The 25,771-nt window shown below is 45.0% G+C and overlaps 3 protein-coding genes and 1 long non-coding RNA gene across 10 annotated transcripts; 3 read left to right on the forward strand and 1 right to left on the reverse strand.

The window, feature by feature from the left end:
• Positions 1-3,370: 3,370 nt before the first annotated feature.
• Positions 3,371-9,510, forward strand: LOC117654044. Its single transcript, XR_004588279.1, has 2 exons — positions 3,371-3,439; positions 7,297-9,510. It is a non-coding gene; the product is annotated as an uncharacterized LOC117654044 (long non-coding RNA).
• Positions 9,511-9,768: 258 nt separating this feature from the next.
• LOC117648183 (glutaredoxin-C4-like) lies at positions 9,769-11,564 on the forward strand. 5 transcript variants are annotated; one of them, XM_034390534.1, is made up of 5 exons: positions 9,802-9,907; positions 10,624-10,676; positions 10,868-10,989; positions 11,058-11,162; positions 11,238-11,564. In XM_034390534.1, exons 2-5 carry the CDS (start codon positions 10,646-10,648, stop codon positions 11,340-11,342), a joined length of 363 nt encoding a protein of 120 aa, XP_034246425.1. In that variant the 5' UTR covers positions 9,802-9,907; positions 10,624-10,645; the 3' UTR covers positions 11,343-11,564. The 5 variants fall into 5 exon arrangements, with proteins under 5 accessions (XP_034246410.1, XP_034246425.1, XP_034246418.1 ...); XM_034390527.1 differs by lacking the exon at positions 9,802-9,907 and adding an exon at positions 10,173-10,298; XM_034390542.1 differs by lacking the exon at positions 9,802-9,907 and adding an exon at positions 10,330-10,414.
• Positions 11,539-12,919, reverse strand: LOC117648175 (group XIIA secretory phospholipase A2). Of its 2 annotated transcripts, XM_034390479.1 has the most exons (5): positions 12,726-12,919; positions 12,317-12,486; positions 12,177-12,244; positions 11,900-12,071; positions 11,539-11,782 (listed from the first exon to the last, which is right to left on the reverse strand). In XM_034390479.1, the coding sequence occupies exons 1-5, from the start codon at positions 12,836-12,838 to the stop codon at positions 11,646-11,648; spliced, it is 660 nt and encodes a 219-aa protein (XP_034246370.1). In that variant the 5' UTR covers positions 12,839-12,919; the 3' UTR covers positions 11,539-11,645. The 2 variants fall into 2 exon arrangements, with proteins under 2 accessions (XP_034246370.1, XP_034246380.1); XM_034390489.1 differs by having other exon boundaries at positions 12,317-12,918.
• A 207-nt stretch (positions 12,920-13,126) lies between these two features.
• LOC117648170 (serine-protein kinase ATM) lies at positions 13,127-25,727 on the forward strand. 2 transcript variants are annotated; one of them, XM_034390464.1, is made up of 39 exons: positions 13,127-13,277; positions 13,493-13,577; positions 13,660-13,788; positions 13,869-16,313; positions 16,391-16,538; positions 16,634-16,764; positions 16,847-17,137; positions 17,208-17,358; positions 17,439-17,563; positions 17,642-17,800; positions 17,883-18,161; positions 18,251-18,552; positions 18,640-19,015; positions 19,106-19,246; positions 19,327-19,573; positions 19,649-19,911; positions 20,028-20,181; positions 20,267-20,351; positions 20,436-20,561; positions 20,644-20,740; positions 20,833-21,001; positions 21,096-21,253; positions 21,337-21,516; positions 21,584-21,838; positions 21,926-22,115; positions 22,215-22,432; positions 22,516-22,730; positions 22,828-23,054; positions 23,143-23,243; positions 23,326-23,467; positions 23,570-23,683; positions 23,774-23,880; positions 23,961-24,077; positions 24,154-24,291; positions 24,403-24,548; positions 24,642-24,748; positions 24,837-24,951; positions 25,041-25,219; positions 25,301-25,727. In XM_034390464.1, exons 2-39 carry the CDS (start codon positions 13,515-13,517, stop codon positions 25,486-25,488), a joined length of 8,778 nt encoding a protein of 2,925 aa, XP_034246355.1. In that variant the 5' UTR covers positions 13,127-13,277; positions 13,493-13,514; the 3' UTR covers positions 25,489-25,727. The 2 variants fall into 2 exon arrangements, with proteins under 2 accessions (XP_034246355.1, XP_034246345.1); XM_034390454.1 differs by having other exon boundaries at positions 13,165-13,273.
• Positions 25,728-25,771: the final 44 nt, after the last annotated feature.

Consider the following 25,771-nt stretch of genomic DNA (forward strand, 5'->3'; position numbering starts at 1 on the left):
GAGAGAGAGGGATACCACGTTCGCTCGGCAGTTCCCCTATATTGGAAGGGCGTATTGGGTGAACTTAGGAATTGTCACATAATCATGACATACAAAGACAGTCATAACTCCAAATTCAAAGGGGAAAAGGGCTGGGGTATGAGACACGCTGAAATCGGGCTGATCTGCTTACCTTCACACATGGCGACTGAAATGGAAATGAGGATCGTCGACGAGAAACGGGAGGGGAGGGGGAAGAAGATGGGAGAAAGAGGGGGTGGAGGTAGGGAGGGGGAAACGTGGAGGGAAGGGGAATCATGGAGGGAGGGGAAACCATGGGCAGAGAGACGTGGAGGCTGATTCCGAGCGGCGATTCCGGCGCTGTCTCTCTCGCACTCATGCGTCCAGCCGTAGGCATGCGACAGAGACAGAGCGCCAAAAACTAGTTCCGAAATCGGTGAGGAAGAAGGACCCGGGGGGGGGGGGGGGGAATAAGCGGGCGGGCGTATCGCTGTCGCAGTGGCTACCGATTTATGCCCGCAGCACAAAGAGGAGAAAAATTTATGCCTGATGAATTAACGCATTTCAGTTTAGTATGCACTTACCTGAATTTTTTTCCACTTAGCGGCGTTGTAGAATGGCTCTATTAACGCGTACCAAAGTAATCGATGCTGCGGTCCTAGGCGATACGGTGACTTCGACGCTGTCTCGGTGAACGGTATCTGGGTATCGACGATATTGAAGGGTTGCATGCCATAAAGTAATGGGAGGAGCCGGGGAAGCTGGGGTGGGGATGCCTGGAGTGCGCTGACGGGGACCATCAACCCACAGCGCCCAGTCCCCTCCCCACCACAGCTGGAGTCGTGGCGTAGTGGTCTACGTGACCGCTCGCCAGTTCCCACGCTCCGGGTTCGATTCTCACGACACTCAAGCATTTTTGTGTCGGTTCTCTTAACATCTGAGACAATATTTGTCTCATTCACGAGACAAATTATGTGAGAAAGCAGCTTCAATTTGAGAAAAAATCCTAGAGTTGAATAAAATATTCTCAAAAGTTGACTGAGACAAAATCAAGCTTCGAATCAAGTAAATCGTTCCCTGGGTGTGCGGCCACCTCGCCGCCCCGGTCGACTGGCTGCCTAAGCCCTCGGCGCTCCAGGTTGTGCTCCGGGCCGTCTGCCTCAAGGCTTGCCTGCCTGATGGCTTGCAAGCCTCTAGGCTCGCCTTGCCGCTGCTCGAGGCCTGCTGGGGGTTTCTCTGCCAGGAGCTGCTAAGCGGGGGTCGTGGGTAACAGCCTAGGCAACAGCAGTACGGTAACAGTGCACCGCCACCGCGTCAAAGCCCGGGCTGAAGGCTGAAGCCCCCGAGAGACTTACGGTGCGGTGGCCGCTTGCTGGAGTCGAAGTGGAGCCCCGCGGAAAACTTTCCTTCTCTCCGTCGGTCGAAGCTAATCGGACGCTTGCTCGCCGTGCCGTGGCATCGGCATGGCGACAGTGATCGAGAACTCCCCGCCCCGACGGACCGTCGGACTGTCGGACGCCAAAGTTAGTCTGGACCACGCCGTCTGATTCCCTTTGACACCACAACACAGACTGTAGTTGTGGGCCTTGCTCTCGGTCCCACCCCGCAAGGTGGTGGATCCAGGAACGGGGTGAAAGGGGTTACGGAGTAGTGGCAGGGCGGTGGAAGATGGGAGAAGGGAAGCTGGAGCAACGCAGGGCCAGCCAACCGTCGCTCATGTTGCTCACGTACTCACGTACGAAGTACATAACTTCATTTCTGGCTTCCATCTTCGTCCCCGTTGATGTTTGTTGTTGTTGTTTCCCCGCCCACGGCACTCTCGCGCTACCCATTGCTTATTCACGGCGACAAAGTGTGACTTTCTGCTCCATAGGGGGAAGCGAGAGAAAAAGACACCTGCTCCCTGCTGTGCCTCTTTTTTGTGCCGGCGCGTTGCTCACGGGTAAAATCAACAGCGTAACGTTACTCCTGTCAAGCGTGTACTGGCGCTTACGGCCTTCGTAAAGCGCACGGGAGCTTAACCCCCTATCCCTCCTATCTTAAATGCATGGGGGATTTCCCTCTGCACGCCGTCAAGAACGGCGTGCCCCTTTCTGACGCGTAATGCCACGCCTCAATCTTGCCAGTGCTGCAGCGACGGCGGCGACCTCGCGTGGCCTGGCGGCCTGGCACAGGGCCTGCCACAGGGGCACAGGGGTAATCCGTCCTGCGCGACTTGTGCGGCACGAGGCGAGGCGGGCAAGGCGAGCCTCGCCAGCGGGACCAGCAGGCAGTGGAGCAGCGGAGCAGGGAAGCGAGTTTGCGTCATTTCGTTATACCCGCCGCGCCCCCAGTGCCCCGCCCCGCCGCTGCAGCGCCACTGGAAAGGCCGCGCCACCCCGTTTATTGCTCCACGCCACCCAAAAGTGCATTCCGCCCCGAGAATTCGGCACGTGGCTGCGTAGCCTCTCTCTCTGTCTGTCTCTCTCTCTCTCGCGCACATCTCGTTCGTTCGCGAGTCCCCGTCCCCTCCACCGGGCTCACTGCTGCTCGCCGCTGCGTGCTGCGCGCGGGTTTCGCGGGCACGTGGATGGCGGCCCGCGGGGAGGGGTCACGGGTTCGGGGGGCGGCTCTTTTATTCCACCCTATTGTTTATTTTTATTTCCCCGTGTTCTCCACTTTCGCAGTCATGCCTCTGTCCACCGTCCTCTCTGCTTTCGGTCTGCGCGGCATAAAGCAGCTCGGTCCGGCGGGAGGAAAGCACCCAGAAAAGTTATTCCACGCGATAAAAATAAAAAGAATGATCCCCCAATAAATGGGAAAAGAAGATCCCATGGAAAGCAGGATTCTTTTTGTCATCCTCCTTGCCCAGACAGTAGGGAATTTATTCCAAAGAAAAGCGAAGAGTCGCCCCGTAAAAATGAGAAATTAATCGGCTTCCGGCTTCCACAAAAAAAATATTTATTTTCTGGTCCAAAAGGTGGAATGCGACGTGTTCGGCGGCAGTGATCAGAACGCCCTGATCCGCTTTGGCCGAAGAGCAGCGCGTCGCTACGCGTCGCGAGCCAATCGGATTCACCGAGGGGCGTGGCGGGGCGGGGCGGGGCAAGTCCCGATCCGAATCAGGACCATCAGGACCATCAGGACGTGCCAATGGAATTTGCTGCTGGCTGCGGGGCGGCCGGGCGGCGGGGCTAGTGGCAAGGACACGGCGCTGCAGCTGTCTCTGTCCGCCAGCTAATGAGCCACCGTCTCCAGCTCCGTTTCACAGCATGGTCGGGGTGCCGCCGGAGAGAGAATGAGGGGGAGAGAGAGGGGGAGATATTGGGATATTCATTGGAGCCATTCATCACCGAGGCGCGCGAGGTGATCACTGTCTGCTCTTTGTTCCAGTCCGGGCCCGTGCAGGCCGCGTCCGTGCCGCAGCAGGCGTCGGTGGACTCGGCGCGAGGACTGCCAGGTGAGTGCGGGGGTTGCCGTCCGTGTGGCTGGCCGGACGCCCTTTCGGAACCACGCGTCAGCAGACTCGCGCCGAACGGCGCTTTCGTCGCTCTGTCTCTCTCGCACCGATGCGGGACGCCCCTGAGCGCGAGAGAGAGACAGAGCGACGAAAGCACGGTTCGGAGTCGGTTTGCAGCTGACTGCAGGGAAATCCCGGACCCGAATCAAAGCCACCCGCCTTTTCCCAGTGGGCTGAACCCTTTCCCGACGCGAATAACCGGTCTGTTCCATTTTCTCTGCTTTCCCTCAAAGTTTTCGTGTTTGTGTCCGTTTTAAATGTACATACTCGTGTGCTTTCTGTCATGTCAATACCGGGTGTCCGGAGGAAATACACGACGATTTGCACTGTGGGTCAATTTCACTTTTAGTCGCGTAGAATCACTCGCAAAACGTAAAAAGATTATCCCGATTTCTGATTCGTGTCACTGCCACGCATAAGCACAACAACAGTAAAACGCCTCTCTAGCATCAATGTAATTACACTTGAATTACTTAATCTAATTTCAGTAATCCATCCTGCGTTTTCACTGATTCATGTCTGCACGTAATGCCGCCACTGTGGGTGCTGTCACTAGAAAGCGCCCTTCGCTGTGGCGCAGACTGTCGGCAAAAATTAGCAAACCAGTTTGTGTCCACGTAACAAGTAAAAGTAAAGCACCTGTCGTTGCTGTTGTTGTCTGCGAGGCGCGTTTAGTGCTATCACGGATCCCGCGCGCCGAGACTCCCAGGACCGACGGGGTGGAGTGGCGGCAGACTGATTTCAATAGTTGTTTTCGCCGCCCTGTCTCTGCCGCACCTCAACGGGACGCCCCACGAGTGCGAGAGAGACAGAGCGACGAAAACGACTCTGTGGAGTCACGGAAAGCCGCCCCCGCGTCGCGATCGCGCCATCGGCCCGACGGCATTGACCGGCCGGCACCCAGTCCCAGTGTCCCTCACGGTCCCTTCTCGCCGCGTCGCCGCGTCCGTGTCACCGAGAGCAGCGTGTTAATCGATGCGTCCCATGCGTGCACGCCATGCGACGCCGTGCCGGCCGTGGGCCAGCGGGTCATTCCGAACAGTGCTGCCCGTCGCTCGGCTCTCTCGCACTCACGGGCGTGAGCGGGCCAGAGCGACGCAGCACTGTCCGGCATCGGCCTGCCGGTCTGCGCGGCTCGGCGGCCACGCACGGCAGCGCGGTCCCCGCGTAGGACGCCCCGCCCCGAAGGCCCCGAAGGGCCCACCGGTCCCAAAGGTCTGCTCCTAACCTTCTGCCACCGTCTCTCTGCCCCCTCCTCCGCAGCGGACGCCGCCCTGGGCGCGGACCGCGCGGACGCGGGCGCCGGCGGCGTGCCCGGCGCGCCGTCCGGCCAGCGGCTCAAGCTCGCGCTGGGCAACATCAAGGAGCGCGTGTCGACGGCCTACGGGTCGCTGGCCGAGCGCCTCCGCACCGGGTACCGGGTGTCCCTGGAGCGGCCCTGGGGCCGCGGAGCCACCGACCGCCTGCGCAACCCGTTCGCCAGCCGCCGCGGCTCGGGGCAGGGCCCGCAGGGACAGCAGGGACAGCAGGGCCCGCAGGCACAGGGCGGCGCCGGCGGGGCCCCGGGCAGCGCCAACGGGGGCCACGGCGCCTTGCAAGGCATGGCCAAGCCCCCGGGGGACGGCCCCCTCGGCCCCCTCGGCTCCATCGCCACGCAGGGCTAGGCGTAAGTCGCAGGCCGCGGCCACCGCGGGGCAGCAGCACTGCAGCACGGCCCGGCCAGTGACGGCATAGCCTGCCCGCCTCTAAGCGAAGCCGTCACCGGCCGGCCGGCTGCACCCAAACAAGCCGTTTCTTGAACCTCGACTACATACTTGCATCAAGCAAATTTACTTCAACTTACTTCAATTTGTTCCAAGTGGATTAACTTGATGCAAGTCAATTTTCTTGGTGCAAGAAACGCCTTTCTAGGGTGTGGTCCGCGCGGGCTGCCCGCAGCTCGTTCCGTTTTCAGCTTCTGTATTATTCGTAATGCTCCGCCTTGCTTGATCCTGGTCGGTGGCTGTGTCGCGCTCCTTCGGCGACACAAGTCAGCCGCCTGAGACAGAAAGTTAAATCAAAATTCCATTGATCAGGATCAACTCTTGGTAGTTTTCGATTGCAAATTCGCTATCGGACGTTTCTCTTACATCGTAGAGGTTTGGAGCGCCACTTGCTTTTGTCGTAATGTTGCTTCACTGTGAGTTCACACGCAGCGTCTGTCTGTACGTGTCGTAGTTGTTTTTGTTCGTTGCTGTTTTCTTAGTGATCATCACTGCCGTTGTTGTTAGAAGCCTTCAGAGCTACTGTCGCTGTCGCTTTTGTACACGTTTAGTTTGTCTCTTTCGTTGAATTCTTTTTAGTGGAATGTTGTTGTTCCGTAGGTAGATGCATGTTTTTGTTGCGAGGGTTTTCCAGAGCCACTGGCCACGCCTCGCACCACACGGCAAACATCCGCAGAGTAAACCGCGGCACAACAAAAGCAGAGGACGCTAGAAATAATTAATGGTGGCGGGGTGGCGGGGCTGGCGGGGCTGGCGGCACGGCGATAAGTTTTATTCCGCCCTGTCAAGCCGCGCTGCGAGTGGCGTGGCGTTGCGTGGCGTGCTGTTTGCCACACCACTTGGGGATCGATACGGGGGGCCGCTGGACGAGCCTCACTTTGTTGTGCGTCTGTCGACCGGCCAGCCCGCCAGTCCGCAGTCCGCCAGAGAGAGACGGCTTAGCGAAAACTTGCTTCATTTGTTCCGAATCGCGGCAACAGCGAGGAAGCACAAATTGAAGATCGTTTCTAAATAAAGTTGTGCCGCGCTTGCAGCGGTCGCCGTCGACAAAGTTAAAAAGTTGGAGTTTTCGGTGGGGCGCTGATGATGATGATGACGAGGGCGCTTGCTCCGCGCGCTTGCTGCGCGCCGCGAGCAACAGCGGCGAGGGGAGCGCCTGCGAGGTAGGCACTGGCGAGACACGCGTGCGCCGCGCTCCGGGAGTGGCCTACCTCGCAGGCGCTCGAGCCGCTTCGAGACTCTATTCGAGACCCAAGCCTGGCACGCTACACGCCGCGACACGGGTCACTGCGGACTCCCGGAGACTCCCCGATTCAACAGGTTAGGTCCATCTGCACCGACAATAATGGCATCGCCGGGCCTCAGTCGCTCTGCCCTTAAGAGGGCGTCCTAAAAGCCGCCTGGTCCTTTAGTCCTTTACACCCGCCTCCCTCTCTCGGCGTGACCTCCGCCGAGGGCCAGGCCGAGGCGGTGTCTCGCCAGCGCGGAGATTTCCCTTCCCTTTATGGGGGGCTTGGCCCAACGGCCCCCGCCCCCGGTCCATAGTGGGGCAATTGCTCGTCTGCCCGTCCGAGGTGGCGAGGCCCGGCGAGGCCCGGCGAGGCCGAAGCCTAAGACGGGGCGCTAGTCTCCCGCCCCCGGATTAACCGAGTCAGAAAGGCCGCCTTGTTTAATGGTGGGGCCACGCCCGCCACGCCATCAGGCTGACTCTGTCTCTCTCCGATCCATGCGGGACGCCGAGTGCGAGGGAGAGAGAAGCCAGCAGGCAGCCCTGTGCAGCCAGCCGGAAAGTCGTTTCACGCGCCAAACTCGCGGTGCGGTGGAGCGGTCGGCCCCAGCCCGGACCTCGTCGCGTCGCGGAGCGCGTAGCGTACGTGCGGCCTGTTGATTACTCTGTAGAGTACTTAGTTGCTTTGTCTGTGCCTGACCCTGGCGGCCTGGCGGCCTGGCGGCGTGCGTGGGACGTCCTGACGGCATCCTGACGGCCGCCGAATGACCTCACTGACCGTGCTGACTGTGTGTGTCCTGTTCCAGAGTCGCCGACCAAGGGCGCGCGCTGGCACCGCCGGGCGCGGGGCTTCTTCGTACGCGCCCTCGCCATCCTCTGCTTCCGCCAACGCCGCGGCACCGCGTCCACCGCCAACCTGGTGCTCGCCGCCGCCCGCCCGCAGACCGCCTAGTCGGGCCCGCCGCCTACTCTCCTCGCCACCCTGCCGGCCTCCAGCGGCGCAGCCTGCCCCGTGGGGCCGTGGGCCGTGGGGCCGTGGGCCGTGGGGCTGTGGTGTGGGGCCCAGCCAGACCAGCCACCGCGTCGTGCCTGCTGGTCTTGATTTCCGGTGGGAAATGGGTCTGCCGGAGTGTGGCTGCGAAAACCTGCTGAGTCCTTCCCGGATTCCCGGCCGAGCTCGGCTCTCGGCCAAGGCAGCCCAGGCGCGTCGGTGCGGACCGGCCACCGGCACGGACCTCGTCAACTTCGTGGAGGCCGCGCCGCTGGACGTCGCCAAGCGTTGCCACTGCCGCGTTGCCGCTGCGTGCACAACCCTCCTCGGTCCCGAGATACTGGCGCGGTGCACGGCCTGAAGCGGCAATGCTACAAACTGGCTTTGTGGCGGAAAGAAAAAGAAATTAGTTCAAGGCGGAGTTGTGAGGTTTCGCTTGACTTGGAGTTCGGGGGACTTTTCCCGAGCGAGGTAGAACGAATGCGGAAGCATCGAGCCAGTATTGGCAGGCAATCAAAATTAACTCCCCTCCCTCTAGACATGTGACCTGGAAGTTTGCGGATAGATTATAATGAGTGTATTTATTATCGAATAAATTACCCTTGTGTGAATAGATGTGAACCCGAAGATGTTTTGAGGACTTATTCCTTTCCTCTATAGAAATGTGTGTCGCTATTATTGAGATCTTCTAGAGAACTACTATTCTCTCTTTGACATTTATCTGCTTTGACAATTTCTTTCCGGGGCCCTCTGTGTGTAGACATGATTTCTGTATCTATTGTGCCTTTAATCCGAAAAATGTATGTCCTTAAATGTTATTTTGTCCCCCCCCCCTTTCCCTTACAAACTGAACCCAACCCCCTCCACTCAGAGATCGTCATAATCAATGCATCTCAATCCTTCCTCTGGCACCTCTTTGTTAAATGAATAGGTGTCGTTGCTCTCGGACGAATTCATCCGGCCAATAAATCTTCTTTCCCTCGCAGATCTGACGTAGTTTTAAGGGAATTTCATAAATGACGCCCCCTCCCCCTTTTCTCTCTCCTCCGCCACGCCCCCTTCCCCACCTTTCTGCTCCATTTCCGCCTCGGGAGGCGACTCACCCCTTTCAGAGGAGTGCTCGCTGGCGGGGCTGGCCCGCCGAATGATGGCGCCATCTATCTCGCCAGTGCGGCGAGGATAAGGATGGCGAGGATAGCAGGTGGAGGGAGAGGGGGGCAACGGGTATCGATGTTGCCGCTGACTGCCCATCAACGACTGCGGGCGGAGCTTTAGCACAAAGCGGGAAAAAGTGATGTCAAGAAATAGAAAAAAATCGAAATGCCGAGTTTGAAGAGGGGGTAGAACAACTTAACGTATATTTTCCAAACCAATCCTGCTAGGTCAAAATGTCAGTAACGAAACCGAGAAGCCAACGTCGGAGTTTAAACTAAGATTTTTGAAAAAATTCCCCTTGATATTTATTTTTTTATAAAATGTGAGCTTCTTTGTCATTTACAAACGGTGTGGTACGCATCTCATGTCCATTCCCATGTGTTCATGTTTTGTTCCTCCTGTAGAAAGTCTGGTTTGTTTCTATTCTTCGGAGTGGAGTAAATTAAATGTTTCCAAGTCTGTCTCATATTTTCTTTGAATACAACTATTGGTGCCTCTTTCTGTAATACTTCCTTTAGTCCCGTTTGTGATTTAAAAAAATATTAGGAACAAAATGAGAATATGGGTTAATTGTACTTAAACTAATGCCTTTCTCAGCTTGTCTCTCTATGCGGTGCAATATTTTCATGTGATGTGTGTATGGACCTTACTCCTCATAAGATTGACCAATAAGGAAAGTAAATAAGTAATAAAATCATGGGAATAAAATTCATGGGAAAAGATACCTTATTCAAAATCAAAATAATTGTAAATTTTAGTGACTGTTCTGTGTGTCTGTGTTGTAGAAAAGTGTACTTTTGGAACATTCCACTCTATGTATGTGTGTTAAATAAAAATGTATAAAAATCGAGATAAAAATAGTGTTTGAAGCCTTCCCTTTATCATTGTTTTTCCTGGTCTTCCCTTCCATCCATATGAGCGGATGTGAGTTTAACTTTTCGGAGGGAAAGAGCACCAACTGTCAAATAAAATCAGGAAAGAAGAAATAAGATGTTCGTTGGGTCATGCATTGTGTAATACCGCAATCACTGAGATATTCTTGTTGGAAATCTGAGGAACAGTGCAATGTTAACGCGAACGACTAGAACGGAAAACGCGCTTCTTTAAAAATTCGTGTGCGTATGTTGTCAAACCTGTCCCTATCCCCCATCCCCCTCCCCGTTCTCTATCGATCCTAACCTCACTCTCAACACAGGAGGACGCCGTCATCACTGGAGAGAAAGAGGCAAACATGTCCCTGATTCAAAGGATTTTCCGAATTTTTTCTAGGGGTAAGACATGAATAGACCATGAGCTCTGTCAAGTTATCACTAATGATCGAATGGCGGACTATTACACCACTGACAGTAACCGATATCTGCAACGACTAATGATAAAGGCAATGACATGGCAATAAATAATTGAGCCTTGGATGGCATGAAGTAGTGTCTAAAAGAACACAAACAATATCATCGGGCAGTTGTGGTTTATATCGCCAGAAATGTGAAGTAATGCATGTCATTCTCTTGAATGGCGGTAGGAATAGGAAGGGGAGGGGGTAGGGAGGGGGAACTCCACATTCACATTGATCCACACCACGCATTCTTTCAACGTCGTCAGTGTCAGTGAGTCAGTCGTCTGTCAGACGAGACGCTTCTCTGATCCGTGTTTGCGTTGGTGTTGGTGAGTCTCGTGACCTGACAGCCGTCCTCTCTGAGACGAAAGGAGCATTGCACTGATTTTGTCTTCACAAAAGCCAAAGTCGCACGGGCTCCGAGCTTCTGAACGTTCGGCTGTGTGTATGTAACCACCCTCACCGCACCGGCGTAGAGGCTAGGTTGACCTAGAGTATGTCTAGGTTGACTGGTTACACACGTTCTGGCCTGGCTTTAGTGCTTCTATAAGTCTCACTGTCTATTTTCAAAATTGTGTACCTTGTTTAGGAAGCTTGGTACCGTCGTTAATTTCTTAGTTGCCAATATTTCACACTAGGTATCTCTGTTCACAGCTTAGTCACACACTTCAGCATAATGTTTTGTCCACGAGTTCCCAAGAAGAAAGGTATGCAGTTTGCCTCTTATTCAATCTAATCTAGCTATAGTTTTTCTAGGAACAATTCAATATGCTCACAACTGCCCAGATATTACAATTTGTTCAGTCCTCATGTCAGCCGTTCGTTCCCTGCACAGATCTTAAAATTTGTTTGAACTTCACTTTGATGCCCACTTTTAAATTATTTATTCCATTTGCAGGTCCCGTGGAACCTGTCGATATGAACGGTGAGCTTGCTCAGCTGGTGAAGAAGATGATTTCTGATGACAAAGTTGTCATCTTCTCGAAGACCTACTGTCCATACTGCACCATGGCAAAGGAGGTAATCATTAACAAACTAACATACCATGTTTGTTTGAAAATCTCTTTAACTGGTTTTACTCATTCCAGGTGTTTAACAAAATTAACTACAAGTACACAGCAGTTGAGTTGGACAACAGAGATGATGGAGACCAGATTCAGGCAATTCTAGCAGAAATGACTGGGGCCAAGACTGTATGTACTTTTGCATCCAAGTGGAAATTTTATTTGGCTTTTTTTTTTTTCACAGTTATGTTTCTTTCTTTGTAGGTTCCCCGAGTCTTCTTGGATGGTGAATGTGTTGGAGGTGGCACAGATGTCAAAGCACTGCATGAGAGTGGCGAGCTAAGCAAGAAGTTGGGCCTTACAGCTTGATTAGTATTGCCGGCAATTTCTTCAAAACATTGTGAAAGCCTAAAATACCATTAACTCTGTCTTATTCACATTTCAACTGATCTGGTCAGTAATATTATTTCTGTACTTATTTTAAATCATTGCAGAATATTGCATTTCAATGAATTTTTGTGCATTGATGAAGTGCTGGATGTATGTACAGCTAAAGATGTAATAATTTCAATACAATTTTTTTTATTTGGATCTTATCTTATTACATAAATTAAGGTATCCCCCTTTACAATTTATCAAAATTAGCTGCTGCCCAAATTTTTCCTGCCCTGCTTAAAGGTCTTGCTTAGGTGAATTGTATCTCTTTCCATTTCCGGGACAGAAGCAGGCTTCTTTTTGGGCGTCTAAGTATGATTTACATCCTAATGTTATAGTTCCTGAGAAAAGTGTCTTAGAGACACTTTTGCAAACTGCCAAAAACAAAAACAAAAAACAAAAAAAAAAAAAAACAATTATTAACAAATGAGTATGTGATAGTAAGTAAATTAAATGGATAAAAGTAGTCACAATGAAAATGAAAGGAGTACCTGTTGTGAGAGCTGATCCAACAGTTTGTGCATGATTATCACATATTTTGTACAAACACCTTCTTAAGTCAAAGTCGCATTTTTCCTTATCATTATTGCAAGTATCATAGCATATATCATGCTGGTTGCAGCACTCTGTCATTTCCGACACAGGAAGGGCGTCTTTGGGAATCTTAAAAGGAAATAATCTTTCTTATAGTGAGACATAGTCACACAATAAACAATAGTAGGAACAAAGGGTTCTGGCTATCCATACTGCAAATCAGTGAACACTTACCTCCATTCCAACAGGTCCACACCCATTGCTAGATGGCTTGTGGTATCTGTTCGGCAAAGGTTTCATTCCTACACAAAACAAGAAGATAGTATTTTTTGACAAGAAAATTCATGGCCCATTGCAGCATAAAAAGTACTAACCATTGGGACATATAAAATGACAGTTTTCATCCACTGCTGCATTTAAAACATCTGTCAATCCCCTAAACTTTTTGGCCACATGCATGAAGTTATCCACAAAATCACCAAAAACAGTCTCTGCCGTCAAAACGGCATCCCGAAGGTGGGAAATCACATCCGCGCCATACCCGCTGTATGCATACCCAAGAAATGTCAACCCGTACAGGACAATTTTCATCTTGGGAAAATCGAGAAACCCAAACATGTCAGCGGATAGGACGAGAGAGACGTGTCGCGACGAGTGCCTTCGGCAAACTGAGCAATTGGCGTAACACGCTCTAGACGCTGAAAATAAGTTTCTGAAAACCTCTCGTGGCTCAATTTCATAGGTTAGGCGAAAAAAACTATTTTTAAACAGCCAACGACAAACCAACGAAACATCTTGGCGCGCACGTTAAATGATGTTCCTTCCAGGAAATGTATGTCGAGTATGCAAATTTGATAATTGGCAAATTGCAAAGACAGTGTTACATGGAAAGACATGTAAAGATAATGCTTGCTTTTACGAATCCCTTTGTTTATGTTTTCCTCTTGATCGTGTTCGTGATTACCCCCTCCCGTCCATCTTTCGCGCCCCTGTCTTCATTCCAAATTTGCCAACATTAAATAACACAAGTCCACGTGAAATCATCATTAGCACCCAGTGAAGTGATGACTTGTTTTTTAACTACCTTTTAGAAATTAAATTTTCCAAACACAATTTATGTTTCCACTTTTTCATAAAGTACAAGGCGTCTCAGATTTCACAATGTATTTTCTATTTCTGAGGTTGGCCCTTTGCTGCGGACCGGTGGCGCCCGGCGCGCTGTCATAAACACAACACACACACAAAGGAGTCAAAAGAGGAGCCTAGAGACATGCAACTGTGTGCAACTGGCCCTCGACCACCTCTCTGCGGAACTGTCTAGTTAATTTGATGTGTGTAAGTTGTCCTTGAAAGTCGAAGCCTTGAAATTTTTATAATTTGGTATAAGTTTGATTGTTTTGTTCTCTTCTCCCGTGGTGCATGGTCGTCTAACCCACCACTATCCCCACTAAACAGTTCCGCTGGAACACTTTCTTACTTTCTTGCTTTTCTGAAACTTATATTGTGTTATATTCTGTTTGATGGTTTTAATGAGTTGTCTTGTTTTATAGGAAGTGTAGTGGGTTAGTTACCATGGAATCAAGACTTTGGAATTTGGTTGACGAATGCCAGTCCTTGAAGAGTGCACAGAGAAAAGTATGTGTAAAGTGTCCACACATCTCAAATGTCCTTTTGTTATTATGTACTCATTTTTTCTGCTACCATTTTAACATTGCAGAAAGCTGTCGCTGAACTATCAGAAATATTGTTCAATCCGGATGTTGTCCAATTGCTACACAGAAACTCAAATTCGGACCGAGTGAATTGGAGTGTGTTGTTTAATGTCACATTCGGAGCTCTCAAATCAGTAAGCTTTTTAACAAGTTCCTATTGCATTTTTTCTCTCTTATGAAAAACAAAAACGAAGTGTGTCTTGCTCTTTTGCAGGAATCTGAGTGCTGGAAAAATGATGAGGGAAAAGGTTCAGCACAAGTTCAAACTAACAGAGAAAAGTCCAAGACACAGTTTTCAGGTCTTATCATTAAAGTATTGAAGAAGGCTAATGAGTTCAGCCCTACCCTCAACAGTGATGATGTGCTAGGAGCTTGTGTCTATGTACTTTCAGATCTATATTTACGAAGAAACTTTGGGACATCTTTCAGTGCCATAATCCAAGACTACGTCCTACCAGTCAGAAAGTATCGAACCAAACTAAGGAACGATCAGTGGGAGGATCTCCTAGACTGTGTTCTAGATCACTTAAAATGTATTGCAGAGGAACGGAATAGCGGTGCTTTGCACTCTGAGTGTGATTTAGTGAAGAAAGTGATTCACTATGGTTGCAAACAGTCCCACCTGTGTATCCAAGTGAAAAACAAGCTGCTCCCATTTCTACGGGAAAAGTTTGATGCCATATATGATGGTAACCCAGCTGCTCAAGAAGCATTATTATCTCTTGCACTCTGTGTTTGTACTATTGTGGCAAAAGAAACTCGCTCAGGCGTATGTCAATTAGGCGAATCCATTCTAGCTTCTGTTATCAGGATGTTTGATTCAAAGCTAGGGGATAAAAGTCCCAGAAACAAAGTGGTAGTAGACTTCCTGCTCTTTCAAATGCAGTGTCATCACCCTAATGGAGCTCGACAAGGTTCAGATGCTGCATATGCATGCAACTGGAATAGATGGAATGATCACTTGAATAGCATGTATCGTGCTGTCTTTGGTATGATTTCAAGAAGATCCAAAGGTCTGGGTTATTCTCCATTTTCTGATGGATTTCTAGACCTTTCTGTGGCACTTTGCTATCAATTATTTGATAAATCAAAATTGGCATATGAAATATCACTGTCCATCATCGAAACCCAACAGGGTCCAGCTGCCAAAAAGAGGAAATGCCTGATTAGTGTGGAAGAAATTTTTGATGAACTCCAGTCCTGCCGAAAGAACCCATCCTGGGCATTGATTTCTTTTGTGTCAAGAATTTTAGAGAAACACCCAGATATATTTCAAGATTGTGAGCTTCTAAAACTTCTTGATATTTTATGTGATATGCTTTTCAATTGCAACAACAAAGAGCCTTTGACTCACATTCACTCCTGTTGCGAACATTTAAGTAAGGTGATGTCTGAAAGAAATTTGGAAACAGATAAGTGGTTGAGAGTGTGGGACAAAATTTCAAAGTCCCCAGGGTCAAATGAAAGTGGCTGTCTCCTAAGAAGACTTATTGCTGGAGGAGTACCTTCCATTTCAGACCTAGAGCAACTTATACGGATGTATGTAAAATCTTCGATTCAACTGTCTAATGATAGCTTGCAGACATTGATAACTTTACTATCGTTCTATCATCTACCAGAGAATTCTGGCGGTTGCGATGACAGTAACATGTTTGCAATGTGGGAATTTATACCCATGAGTTCTGCTCGTGTGGGTCTCCTGAGATGGCTGTGTTCAGCCCAACGAAATGTTGCAATCGACACACAGCTACAGGCTCAAATCTTGTCAATTCTTGTTGTAAAAACAAAACATGATCCATCGAAACTAAAATCTGGGAAGGCTACTACCTGCATTCAGCTGAAACAATCATCATTGGAAACAGATTACTGTTTGAATGTTTTTGAAAGTGGCCTTCTTCAACCACCAAATAAAGGTGGTTCAGTCTTTGATCATACTGTGTCCTCAAATTATATTTCTTCTTGTATTGTGGATAAATCGTCTCTGAAACTTTTAGAAGACTTGATGAGAGATAAGTATTTTTCACTGCATCAAAAGTTTACTGATCTTGCTTCATCAACACAACGGACAATAGATTCCTGGAAGTTAAAAGTTGAGTTAAGCTGTGGCACAATAGATTTTGCCCGCCTTATGGTAAATCTTATGTCCCTTCTGATGGAGTATGGTGTCTTTTCTGAAGAGTCTTTCTCTGACAGCTACTTTGATGATGGATTTAAGGAAGCCATGAAAATCCTCAAGGCTCTACTGCCTGATATTTTGAAAGCAGAAAATGGCCAAATTTCTGAAATATCTAAAACATATGATGTGTTAAAATCACTGTGTTTGCTCTATGGCAGTGACTTATTGCCTCCTGTAAGCTCTCATCTGTGTGAAGAAACGCATCCGGAAATTATCGTGCCGATTGTGGACTTATTGTCTTCCAACTTACAACATGATGGCACTAATATATCCAGTACCTTTTCATCTACCATTTTAGAAGATACTGTTCTTACTGATGTCGATCTCATCAAAGATCGTTGCCTTAGAGTTCTCACTCTTTATGCCTTTCCAGTTAATGGGATCAAGTTTATAAGCAAACAAAAAAGTGTAAGCACTAGAGTACTTGAAATTTTATCTGATTCTGAAATTTTTAACTTAGCCTCAGAAGCCGAATTTATGATGGTAAGGATCTTATTTTGAAACAGCCATGTACACCAAAAGTATTTTCAAAATTAAAAAGAATAACCGGCTCCTTTTAGATTCATCAAAGCCTGTCCATTATGTTAACCCAAAAGCGATTGGATCAAGAAAAGCATGTGAAAAAAATTCTTGAATTCATGCAAAAGTTATGTAAGACCTGGTCTAAAGATGCAGAGGCCTCTTGTTATGTGCTGTCTCACCTGAAAGGTAAGAAAATCATTGATGGTTAATGATGTTTTAAACTATGATAATAAAACTAAACATTGGCTCTATGCTCATTTGTGGTTGTTCTTAAATTTCAGATGTCTTTAAATATGTTTCTGGTAAATGGGAAAGATGTGCTAGTGCAACACTCCTTGCTCCTTTCAAGAACAAACAATATGGCCCAGAGTTTACAGTTCAGTTCATATCATGTATTGAAGAGCTGCTGAGAGTATGTTTTATTATTTTAATCTTATAACAGATATATCTCGATGTATCTTAAAAATTTCTTTTGTTTCCAATGTGCTTTGCAGGTTGATGAGGACTCCAAATGGGCAAAATGGCTCACTTCCAATGTTTCTAGTCTAAGACAGATTGTTGATGTCCAGATCCCTAAAGCTGCCCTTCAAACATTTGAAGATGAAAATCGTGTGGCTATAGTCGAAGAAGCAATCTTCTTCCTCTTGAACCCTTTTCATGAAGTCCGCCTAGCAGTTGTGCCAAGTGTTGTGGGTCTTTTGGCTGGACTTCATCACACCACCCCTTGGATGCAGACCATGTTTGAGAGATTGTCTGTTGTGTTACGCCAGCTATTAATTATTGAGGTAAATAGCTTTAGTTAACTTTGTTATTGGAATTGTGGGATGTATCTCTTATTTTTTAATCTGATTACAGGAAGGAAATATTTATCAGGCAGATGAGATCTCTAATCGCACTGCTGTTGTTTTACATGTTTTGGTTGCTGTCATTGCGACAAGTGTGAAATGTTATGACCAAGCTATTCTTCTTGTTCTATGCCTAGTGAAAGAAAAGAAAGTTAAATTGGGTAAATCAATTTTACTTAGATACATGGTTGCATTAACATAATTTTTACTTACTTTTTATTGACTTGCTGGTTCTTTCCAGATTTGGTTATCAAGGTGTTTGGTTTGCTTGAGAAGGCTATGAAACTCAAATGTGTTAAGAGTTTCTTTGGAAAATCTCTTGCCTATCTTTTGCAGAAATGGCTGTCTTTGGGCTTTGAATTGAAGGTTTGTTCCCTGTTTATTTTTTGCCCTCTTGACACATCATATGGAGCCCATGCCTAATATTAAGTCTTTTTGCCTCAGCATTTCCCTTTTGCTGTATTTAAGGTTCCTTCTTTTACCGATTTCCTTAATCACTATAAAGGTATCATTTTACCTGTTGTTTGTAAATGCAATGATCAGCAACGTCACTTTACTGCCATATGTCAAGAAATTCATTCAGATCCCTCGGAAGTTCTGGCGGTATGTTTGTGATAACCATAGCATGTTACTTTTTTGATGATACTGGTACTGCACTCATTCAATCTTGTATTTTGATTTGTAGGCGGCTTTCCCTTCCATATATGCTCACTATCTACCCTGTTTGGCTGACAGTGCTGTTAGTGAACACAGAAGTCATAACTTGTTAACTTCCACACTAGGGTTAGATAGAGTCAAGGATCTTGCATTGGCCAAAATTGAGGATATTCTTATTGAACTAACAAAGCTTGTGTGGGATCCTCCTCGTCATGAGGTAATGCTTGGACTGGATCCTAAATCTACTCCACCCAGGCCTCCCTACATATCACAAGATGATTTCACATCTTCCTTAAAATACTTGCAGGTAAAATTTTACTGTTTTCATGAAAATTTTTACAGCTCTTTTTAGTATTTCTTGACATGTAACAAGTCCCTCTTTTCCTCTCTCTTTAGAAAGTTTTCCAGCTTGAAGTTGATTTGTTGGTGCACATTGGTCGCAAGTCACCAATCATTTTCCAAAAAGTTCTCCTAAAACTACGTGAAGATTTGGTTAATACAATTCCTCTAGATCAGAGCATAAAAGCCCTTCACAGCTACACTATGTTTGCTCAAGCAATTGCTTTTCATTTGCAAAGTGGGGAATATCGTGATTTGGAGTTTTTTGTATTAAGTGATGTAACTTATACTTTACTGTATTTGATTCGTGAGAACAGGCAGGACCCTCTGAAACATGATGTGTGCATTGGCTCTTGCAGGTAACTTTTCACATTCTTTCTGTCTTGTTTCCTCAAAAGGGGGTTATCTTTGTGGAAACTTAGTCCTTTGTTGATTTTGCTTTCCAGTTTCCTGCACGTCCTGTACCAACAGCTCTTACCTGATTGTGCTTCTACGTTGAATGATTTGTTGCCGACTATTGTTGGTTGGCTGATTCCACTGTCAGAGGGTACTGATGTTCTGGCAGTACGGAGCTTGAAACTCATGAAGCTGCTTCTTCTAGATAACAGCACTCATTTAAAAGAAGCTGTTGGGAAACTGCCTCCATTCCCTGACACTGATAAATTTCAGGAAATAAATAGTCTTCATTGCCAACTGAAATATCAGGGTAGCAGCTTTACACTTGAAGAAGAGATTCGTCATTTTTTAAGTTCTGCAGGCAGCACTAGTATTTTAGCTAGTCAGGACACCATGTTTGATGCACTTGTTTTCCTACGGAAAAAGGTAACATTGTCTTATTCCACCTTTTAATACCTCATCCAAAACAATGATTTTAGTTCCAAATACTATAGCTTATTATTATTTTTATTGCAGTTATATGAAATGAAGACAGAGCTAGCTGATTTGTATCAAGGTTTGGTACACATCCGTGGTTTCTCAAGTGATTGCCAAAAAAGCATTTTACACCAGTTAATTTGCAAACTTATTAACCTAACATCTTCAACAAATTTAAAGGTATGTTCTAAGTTTATTTCCCCTCTCTCTTTCTTTTTTGATTACTTTGAAGCGTGCTCTTCTCTGTTTTCCTTTATTAGGTCCAGATAGAGGCATCACGCTGTTTAGGTGAGATTGGGCCAGCGGACCTAACTACAACTGTCTTGAGACCAGTGGAAGGATGTTTAAAGTTAGTGGAGGGCTACAGAGACCCAATGCTATGTGTGATGGTTGTGGCTGCTCACTTAGCGTCTGAATATTTGCTTGACCATGATGTTAATGTTGTTAAAAAAGCAAGCTGTGTGCTTGAAAGTCTTATGCTTTGTGAAGGTTCTGACAATTTCCACAGTAAGTGTGTCTGCTCCCAAAAAAGTCCTTGTAAAAAATTTCAAAGTATTAATTTTTTTTTTCTTATTTCTGAAGGTACTACTGAGAGGCCAATAACTAATTGTTTAAGATCAAAGAAGATTTCACCATTTATTCCTGAACAAAGCACCAAACTTACTTCAAAGCCAAAGATGTCAGACAGGGACAGCCTGATCAACATGATATCTTCTGAAGAAATTTGGTTTCCACCTGAAGATACCAAACATAATGACTGGATCACAAATCTTGTGTCTTCTTTAATTGCATGCCTTTCTGATGACATAATTTTTAAAAATCTTGCTGCTCTATGCAAAGTGAAGGTAGGATGTTTTCATTATTAATCTGAGTGAAGTCAAAGGTCTTCTAGTTCCAGTGTTATTTTAATTCTTCATTTTAAAACCCAAATTGACACATTTTATTTTATCTTATCAATCAGAGCTCTTTTGGCGAGGAAATGCTTCCAGTACTGTTTTATTTGGGCCTGAGGTATTCGGCAAATATCTGTCAGAGGCTGTCCCTTCGCCTTAGTCAATTTTTTCAGAAACATACAACAGCTTATTCAAACTCACAAACACCAAACCTATCTGCAAGTGAGTTAGTTTAATATTATCATTGACTTATGACGTAAATAATTTATACAGCATCACATCATGTTACACTTCATTACTTCTCTAGCTACCACAAACATATTTCTGGACAGAGCCTCAGTTCAGTGCATGCTGAATGTGGTGAATTATGTGCGTCTTAAGAAATGTGACAAGTAAATATCATTCAATTCATCTTCTTCAAACATATTTTTAGTGTCTAATGCTATTTTCTTTGATATCCCTTTTTTTATTTTCAGATATGAGAATGATGAGGCAATATGTTTGGACGTGAATTATCTGCATGTAGCATCTGCTGCTCAATTCTGTTCCGCCTACCTTTCATCCATTATGTACATGGAGTTGTGGTGTAATACTGAAGACAGGTATTTAAATACTCTTCCTTGCTCTTGCAAAGATTCCCAACTGGTATTCTGTGCTTCTGAGTGTCAACCCTCTGTGTTACAGACATGCTGATTTTGATGGTTCATCTGTTGCTTATGTTGACTACCTTTATGAAATTAAAGAAGATGAGGGGAAAATTTTACAAAGTCTTCTTTCAAAGGTACTGTTTTCAGTACAAACCAAACGTCTTGATGTAAAAACTATTTAATTGAGCCATTATTTTTATTATTGCTATTCTTAATTTTTTGATAGGCCTATCAGCAAATTGGTGACACAGATGCTTTGTATGGTTGTGGTTCATCAATGCTTCTTAATTCTGAACATCGAGTTTCTCAATTTGAATACATAGGAAAGTGGGATAAAGCCCTTCTGAATTATGATGCTAAGCTGCTGCATTCAAAAGATGGCAGAGAAATTAATGGTAATAACCAAGATGAAAACCTGTCTTAATCATTGTGTTACCTACCATGAGATGGATATCTTTCACAGCATATGGGGATGTATTTATTTTCTAGGACTTGTGAATGCTCTGAAACACAGTGGCCTTGTTCATTTGTTAAATACCTTTGTTAGCTCTCTGCCACCCAACTCAAATGAGCAGGTTCTTTCTGCCCAAGTGGAATGCATGTGGCGATTAGGAGAGTGGGGAAAGCCCTTGCCCCCGGCATCTAAGGTCAGGAAGAAAAGTGTAGATGAAAATATTTTCTGTATGCCTTGAAAGTCATATGCATCATTTTATATATTTATTTTTCCTAGGCTTTAGGATTTGAATGGAATCAGTATTCTGCTCTTCAAGCAATTCGTGATGGAAACAAATCCATTGTAAATGAGTGTGTTAAAGAAGGCAGACTCAGTGTCTTGAAAGATTTGGCTTATTCCAGCTTAGAAATTTGCAAGAATATATACAAACCTTTGGCACAACTGCAAGCCCTCCAGGTTGGAAAAAAATTTATAAATATCATGTAAAAAACTATTTCCCCCTAATTCTCTTTTGTCTTTCCAGGAAATAGAGGATTTTATTTTAGAAGATGACACCCAGAAAATAGTAGACAAGTGGAAAAACCAAGGCAGTTTGCCGTTCAACGACATATACTTATTGGAACCTATTTTAGCACAGAGAGCTAAGCTTATGGAAAACCTGATTTTTCAGAAAAATGTTGAAGAAAATCCTTCTCAAAATACAAATTATTTAGAGAAAAAACTGACCCAACATTACCTTGACACAGCAGTATTAGCTCGGAAAAAAGAACAAGTTCAAGTGAGTTACACATATTAGTATTTCACTTGTAATTGTATTCTATTGGTTGGTCTATGAATGAAATTCCTTTTCTCTCTTTTTTTCTAGATTGCTGAGCAATGGTTGCATTGTCTGTCCATAATGCCACATCTCAATGATGAAAATAAGAGACGAATATGTCTTGAGGAAGCTCAGCTGGCTTGGGACTCATGCAAAGGATCAAATGACGTAGGAACAACTTCTGTTGCACGTCAACTCCTTGGATCTCTCTTGAAAGACTTAAAAGCAACAGAAAAAGGTGTTAGTTTTAGACAAATTTGTCAAATTAAAAAATAAAATAATTAAAAATGAATTTATTGCTCATGCATTTTACCAAACACTTCTTTTTGTGACATAGGATCGACAACAATTTCGCCTCTTCTACCAGAAGCATACATTCTTTATGGAAGATGGATGGCTGAAGCACGGTCGGAGAATCCCCAACAAATTATTGAAGATTACTTACAAGAAGCCCTTAAACTTTTAGAGAAAATTCCAGCACATCTCCGTGTCAACGAACATTTGTTTCAAGCCCACTGTTGTCTTGCTCACTTTGCTGATCTTGAGTATCAGAGGGTATGATCACTTTGGCTTCATTATTATTTGTCAATGTATTAGTTTATGTGCTCTCTGAAATTAGCAATGAGCTTTATCCTCAGATAACTGCCTACATCAAGTCCGAGTTGTTTCAAAGTAAGGTCGAATGTATGGAAAAACTGACAGGTGAAGCAAATCAAATAAACCAGCAAGCCAAAGAGGGCACTGAAGAACAGCAGAGGGCAGTCAGACTTACCATAATGTGTTCCAAATTGGATAGAGAGGAAATCAAAAACACATATGATGAACAAAATCAATTTATTGAACTAGCCTTAAGGTTCTTGTTTTGTCTTTTCTTATTTTGTTCTTGAATGGAATGCTTGGATAAGAAACATCATTTCCTTACTAATTTTCTTTGTCATAAAATTTTGCAGACACTACCTCAAAAGCATGAATCTTGGACATGGTGACAATCTTCCTGTGTTCAGGCTGGTGTCATTGTGGCTGGAGAATGCTGATCATGATGCTGTGAATAATTTAGTCAGCTCTTCTTTAGAGGAAATACAGACTTATAAATTTATTGTGCTGCTACCCCAACTTGCTGCCCGGATAGGGGACAATCTGAAGGACACACTCTCTAAAGCAATCTTCAAGCTATTAAGTAAGTTCATTTTTTTAAATTTTCTCTATAGAAATGATTATTTGTTACGTTTGTTTGGTATTGTAATTTATTTATGTGTATTTTGAAGCTCGTTGCTGCCGTGACCATCCTCATCATGCTCTTCCACACATTCTTGCCCTGGCAAATTCATATGAAGATTTTGAGGGGAAAGTGAAGCCAAATCCTGAAGTAAGAATGGAGATTAAAGATGTTTTATTTATCCTTTGAGGGGAGTCACTAACAAAAAAAAATGTCAATTTTTTCTATGTAGGCACGAGTTTTAGGTGCTTCTTTAATGCTGTCTGAGTTGAGAAGGAATGAAAGAGTAAATGACATTGTTACTGAGATGGACAAACTTGCTAAAGCCCTGATTAGTTTGGCGTATGCAGCGATCCCTGCTCATAATGCAAAAGGTATAGACTTTCTGATTATATTGTTTATTCAGCTGAAAGGATTTTCAGATCTGTCATTCTTGCATTGAAAACCCAATTAATTTCTTCTCTTTATTGACTTAGTTTATAAAATTCAGAATTCTGAAAAAATCCGAAAAATTCAGAATTTACAGCATGCAATGCTTCCCACTATTTCTCTACCAGTCCAGTCTGATGCAAAATATGACAACATAATAAGTGAGTCTAGACATTTTTACACTTTTATTGTGAATTAGTTATAATTTTGTCAATCTTTTAATGTCTTCTACACACTTTCTTTCTCTTCAGGGATTCTTGATTTTGCCACCAGCTATGAGATAGCAGGAGGTATTAATAGGCCTAAAAAGATCATGTGCAGAGGTACTGATGGAATTAAAAGACCACTTTTGGTGAAGGTGATGTACCGTTTCTGTGATTTGTCCAATTAATTAATTTTGTTTAATCATAAACAACTTCAAATAAAATCGTGTTTCAGGGGAGAGATGACTTACGGCAAGATGCAGTGATGCAACAAGTATTCAACATAATGAACACTTTGCTTCAAGATTGCCAAGAAACCAAACGCCGGAGACTGCTGATTCGTACATATAAGGTGACCTCTGCACACCTAAAATGAGTGGATTTTTTTTGTATCAATGCCGCAAAATTAAAACTTATCCCTGTTGCAGATTGTACCTTTGTCTCAAAGATGTGGTGTTCTGGAGTGGTGCCAGAATACTGCCCCTTTTCAGGAAGTTCTACGGTCGGTTCATTCAAGATACAATGCTCAAGATTGGAAAGATGTAGTCTGCATGAAAAAGATAGAAGTAAGGATAGCATTGGCAATTTAAGTTATGCCAACAATATGAATCAATAACATTCTGTTTCAAATGATGTACAGGATGGTGACCTCTTATCACAAATTTAATGTGTTCCAGAATGCCAGAAATAAGTCAAACACAGAACGCCTTAATGTGTTCAAAGAAATCTGTAGAAACTTTCATCCTGCATTCAGATTTTTCTTCACAGAGAAGTTTCCGACTCCAGCAGAATGGTTTGACCGCAGATTAGCTTATGTGCACAGGTATTCAGTATTTCTATTTTCAAATTGTTACCTGTGTTAGGGAAGAAGTAAAGAGTTGCAAGTCAAACAAAACTAATGTCTCTTTGCTTTCAGTGTTGCTACCAATTCTATGGTAGGCTACATTTTGGGCTTGGGTGATAGACATGTTTCAAACATTCTTATTGATAATAGCACAGCTGAGATGATTCATATTGATTTTGGTAAGTTACTGCAACAATAATAATTCTATTACCTTAAACTTTGTATTATTGTTTTGTCACTTAAATCATTTGATTTTTTTACTTCTAGGCATTGCTTTTGACCAAGGTAAAGTTCTCCCAACTCCAGAAACAGTTCCATTCCGATTGACAAGGGATGTTGTTGATGGCATGGGTTTGTCAGGTGTCGAAGGTGTTTTTCGAAGGTGAGTTGTATATGCCTACTGACTATTCATAATTGCTTATTTTTTATGTATGTGTATCATGAATTCATCACTTGTCTCTTTGCAATCAGGTCTTGTGAAAAGACAATGGCTGTTTTAAGACGTAATCAAGAAAAAATCCTGACAATTCTTGAGGTCCTTCTATATGATCCTCTGTATGCATGGTCACTTACACCAAAAATGGCTGCTAAACGTCAAAAAGGCAAGAGCAACAGCAGCGATGCATCCGTATCATCTGTAGATTCTGAAGGTATGCCATTGGGAAGGGAAGCATTTAAACTTAACTATAGATGTGTCTTATTCTTATTCATGCTTGATATTTATTTTACAGGAAAAGTTTCCAACACAGAGAAGAACAAAATGGCTGAACGAGTTTTGTGTAGACTTAAGGAAAAGCTCTTAGGAACAGAGGATGGGCCAGCATCCAGCATCGAGGGACAGGTTAATCGTCTGATCCAGCAAGCTAGAGATGTGGCTAACCTTTCACGTCTTTTCAAAGGATGGCAAGCATACTTTTAAAAAGACAATCTGTGATATTCTTTTTAGATGTTTTGTCAAATGGTGGAAATAATAACGATCACTAGCACCGAAAACAAAGTAATGGGGATGTGAAGTGATCATTTTTTGTGCTCTCTTGTTTGAAGTTTGCCTCTCTGGAGGCGTTTCAGGGAATGTATAAGTGTCTAACCAGAACTTTACTATCCTGTAATTTTTTGAAACGTATTATTTCTCAAAATAAATGGCATTGGTATCAAATATTTCACTGTTTTCTTTGTTTTTTTTAAGATTTTATTTCCAGTAA

The sequence above is a fragment of the Thrips palmi genome, unplaced genomic scaffold (genome assembly GCF_012932325.1).
Source record: "Thrips palmi isolate BJ-2018 unplaced genomic scaffold, TpBJ-2018v1 HiC_scaffold_10, whole genome shotgun sequence".
Classification (NCBI taxonomy): domain Eukaryota; kingdom Metazoa; phylum Arthropoda; class Insecta; order Thysanoptera; family Thripidae; genus Thrips; species Thrips palmi.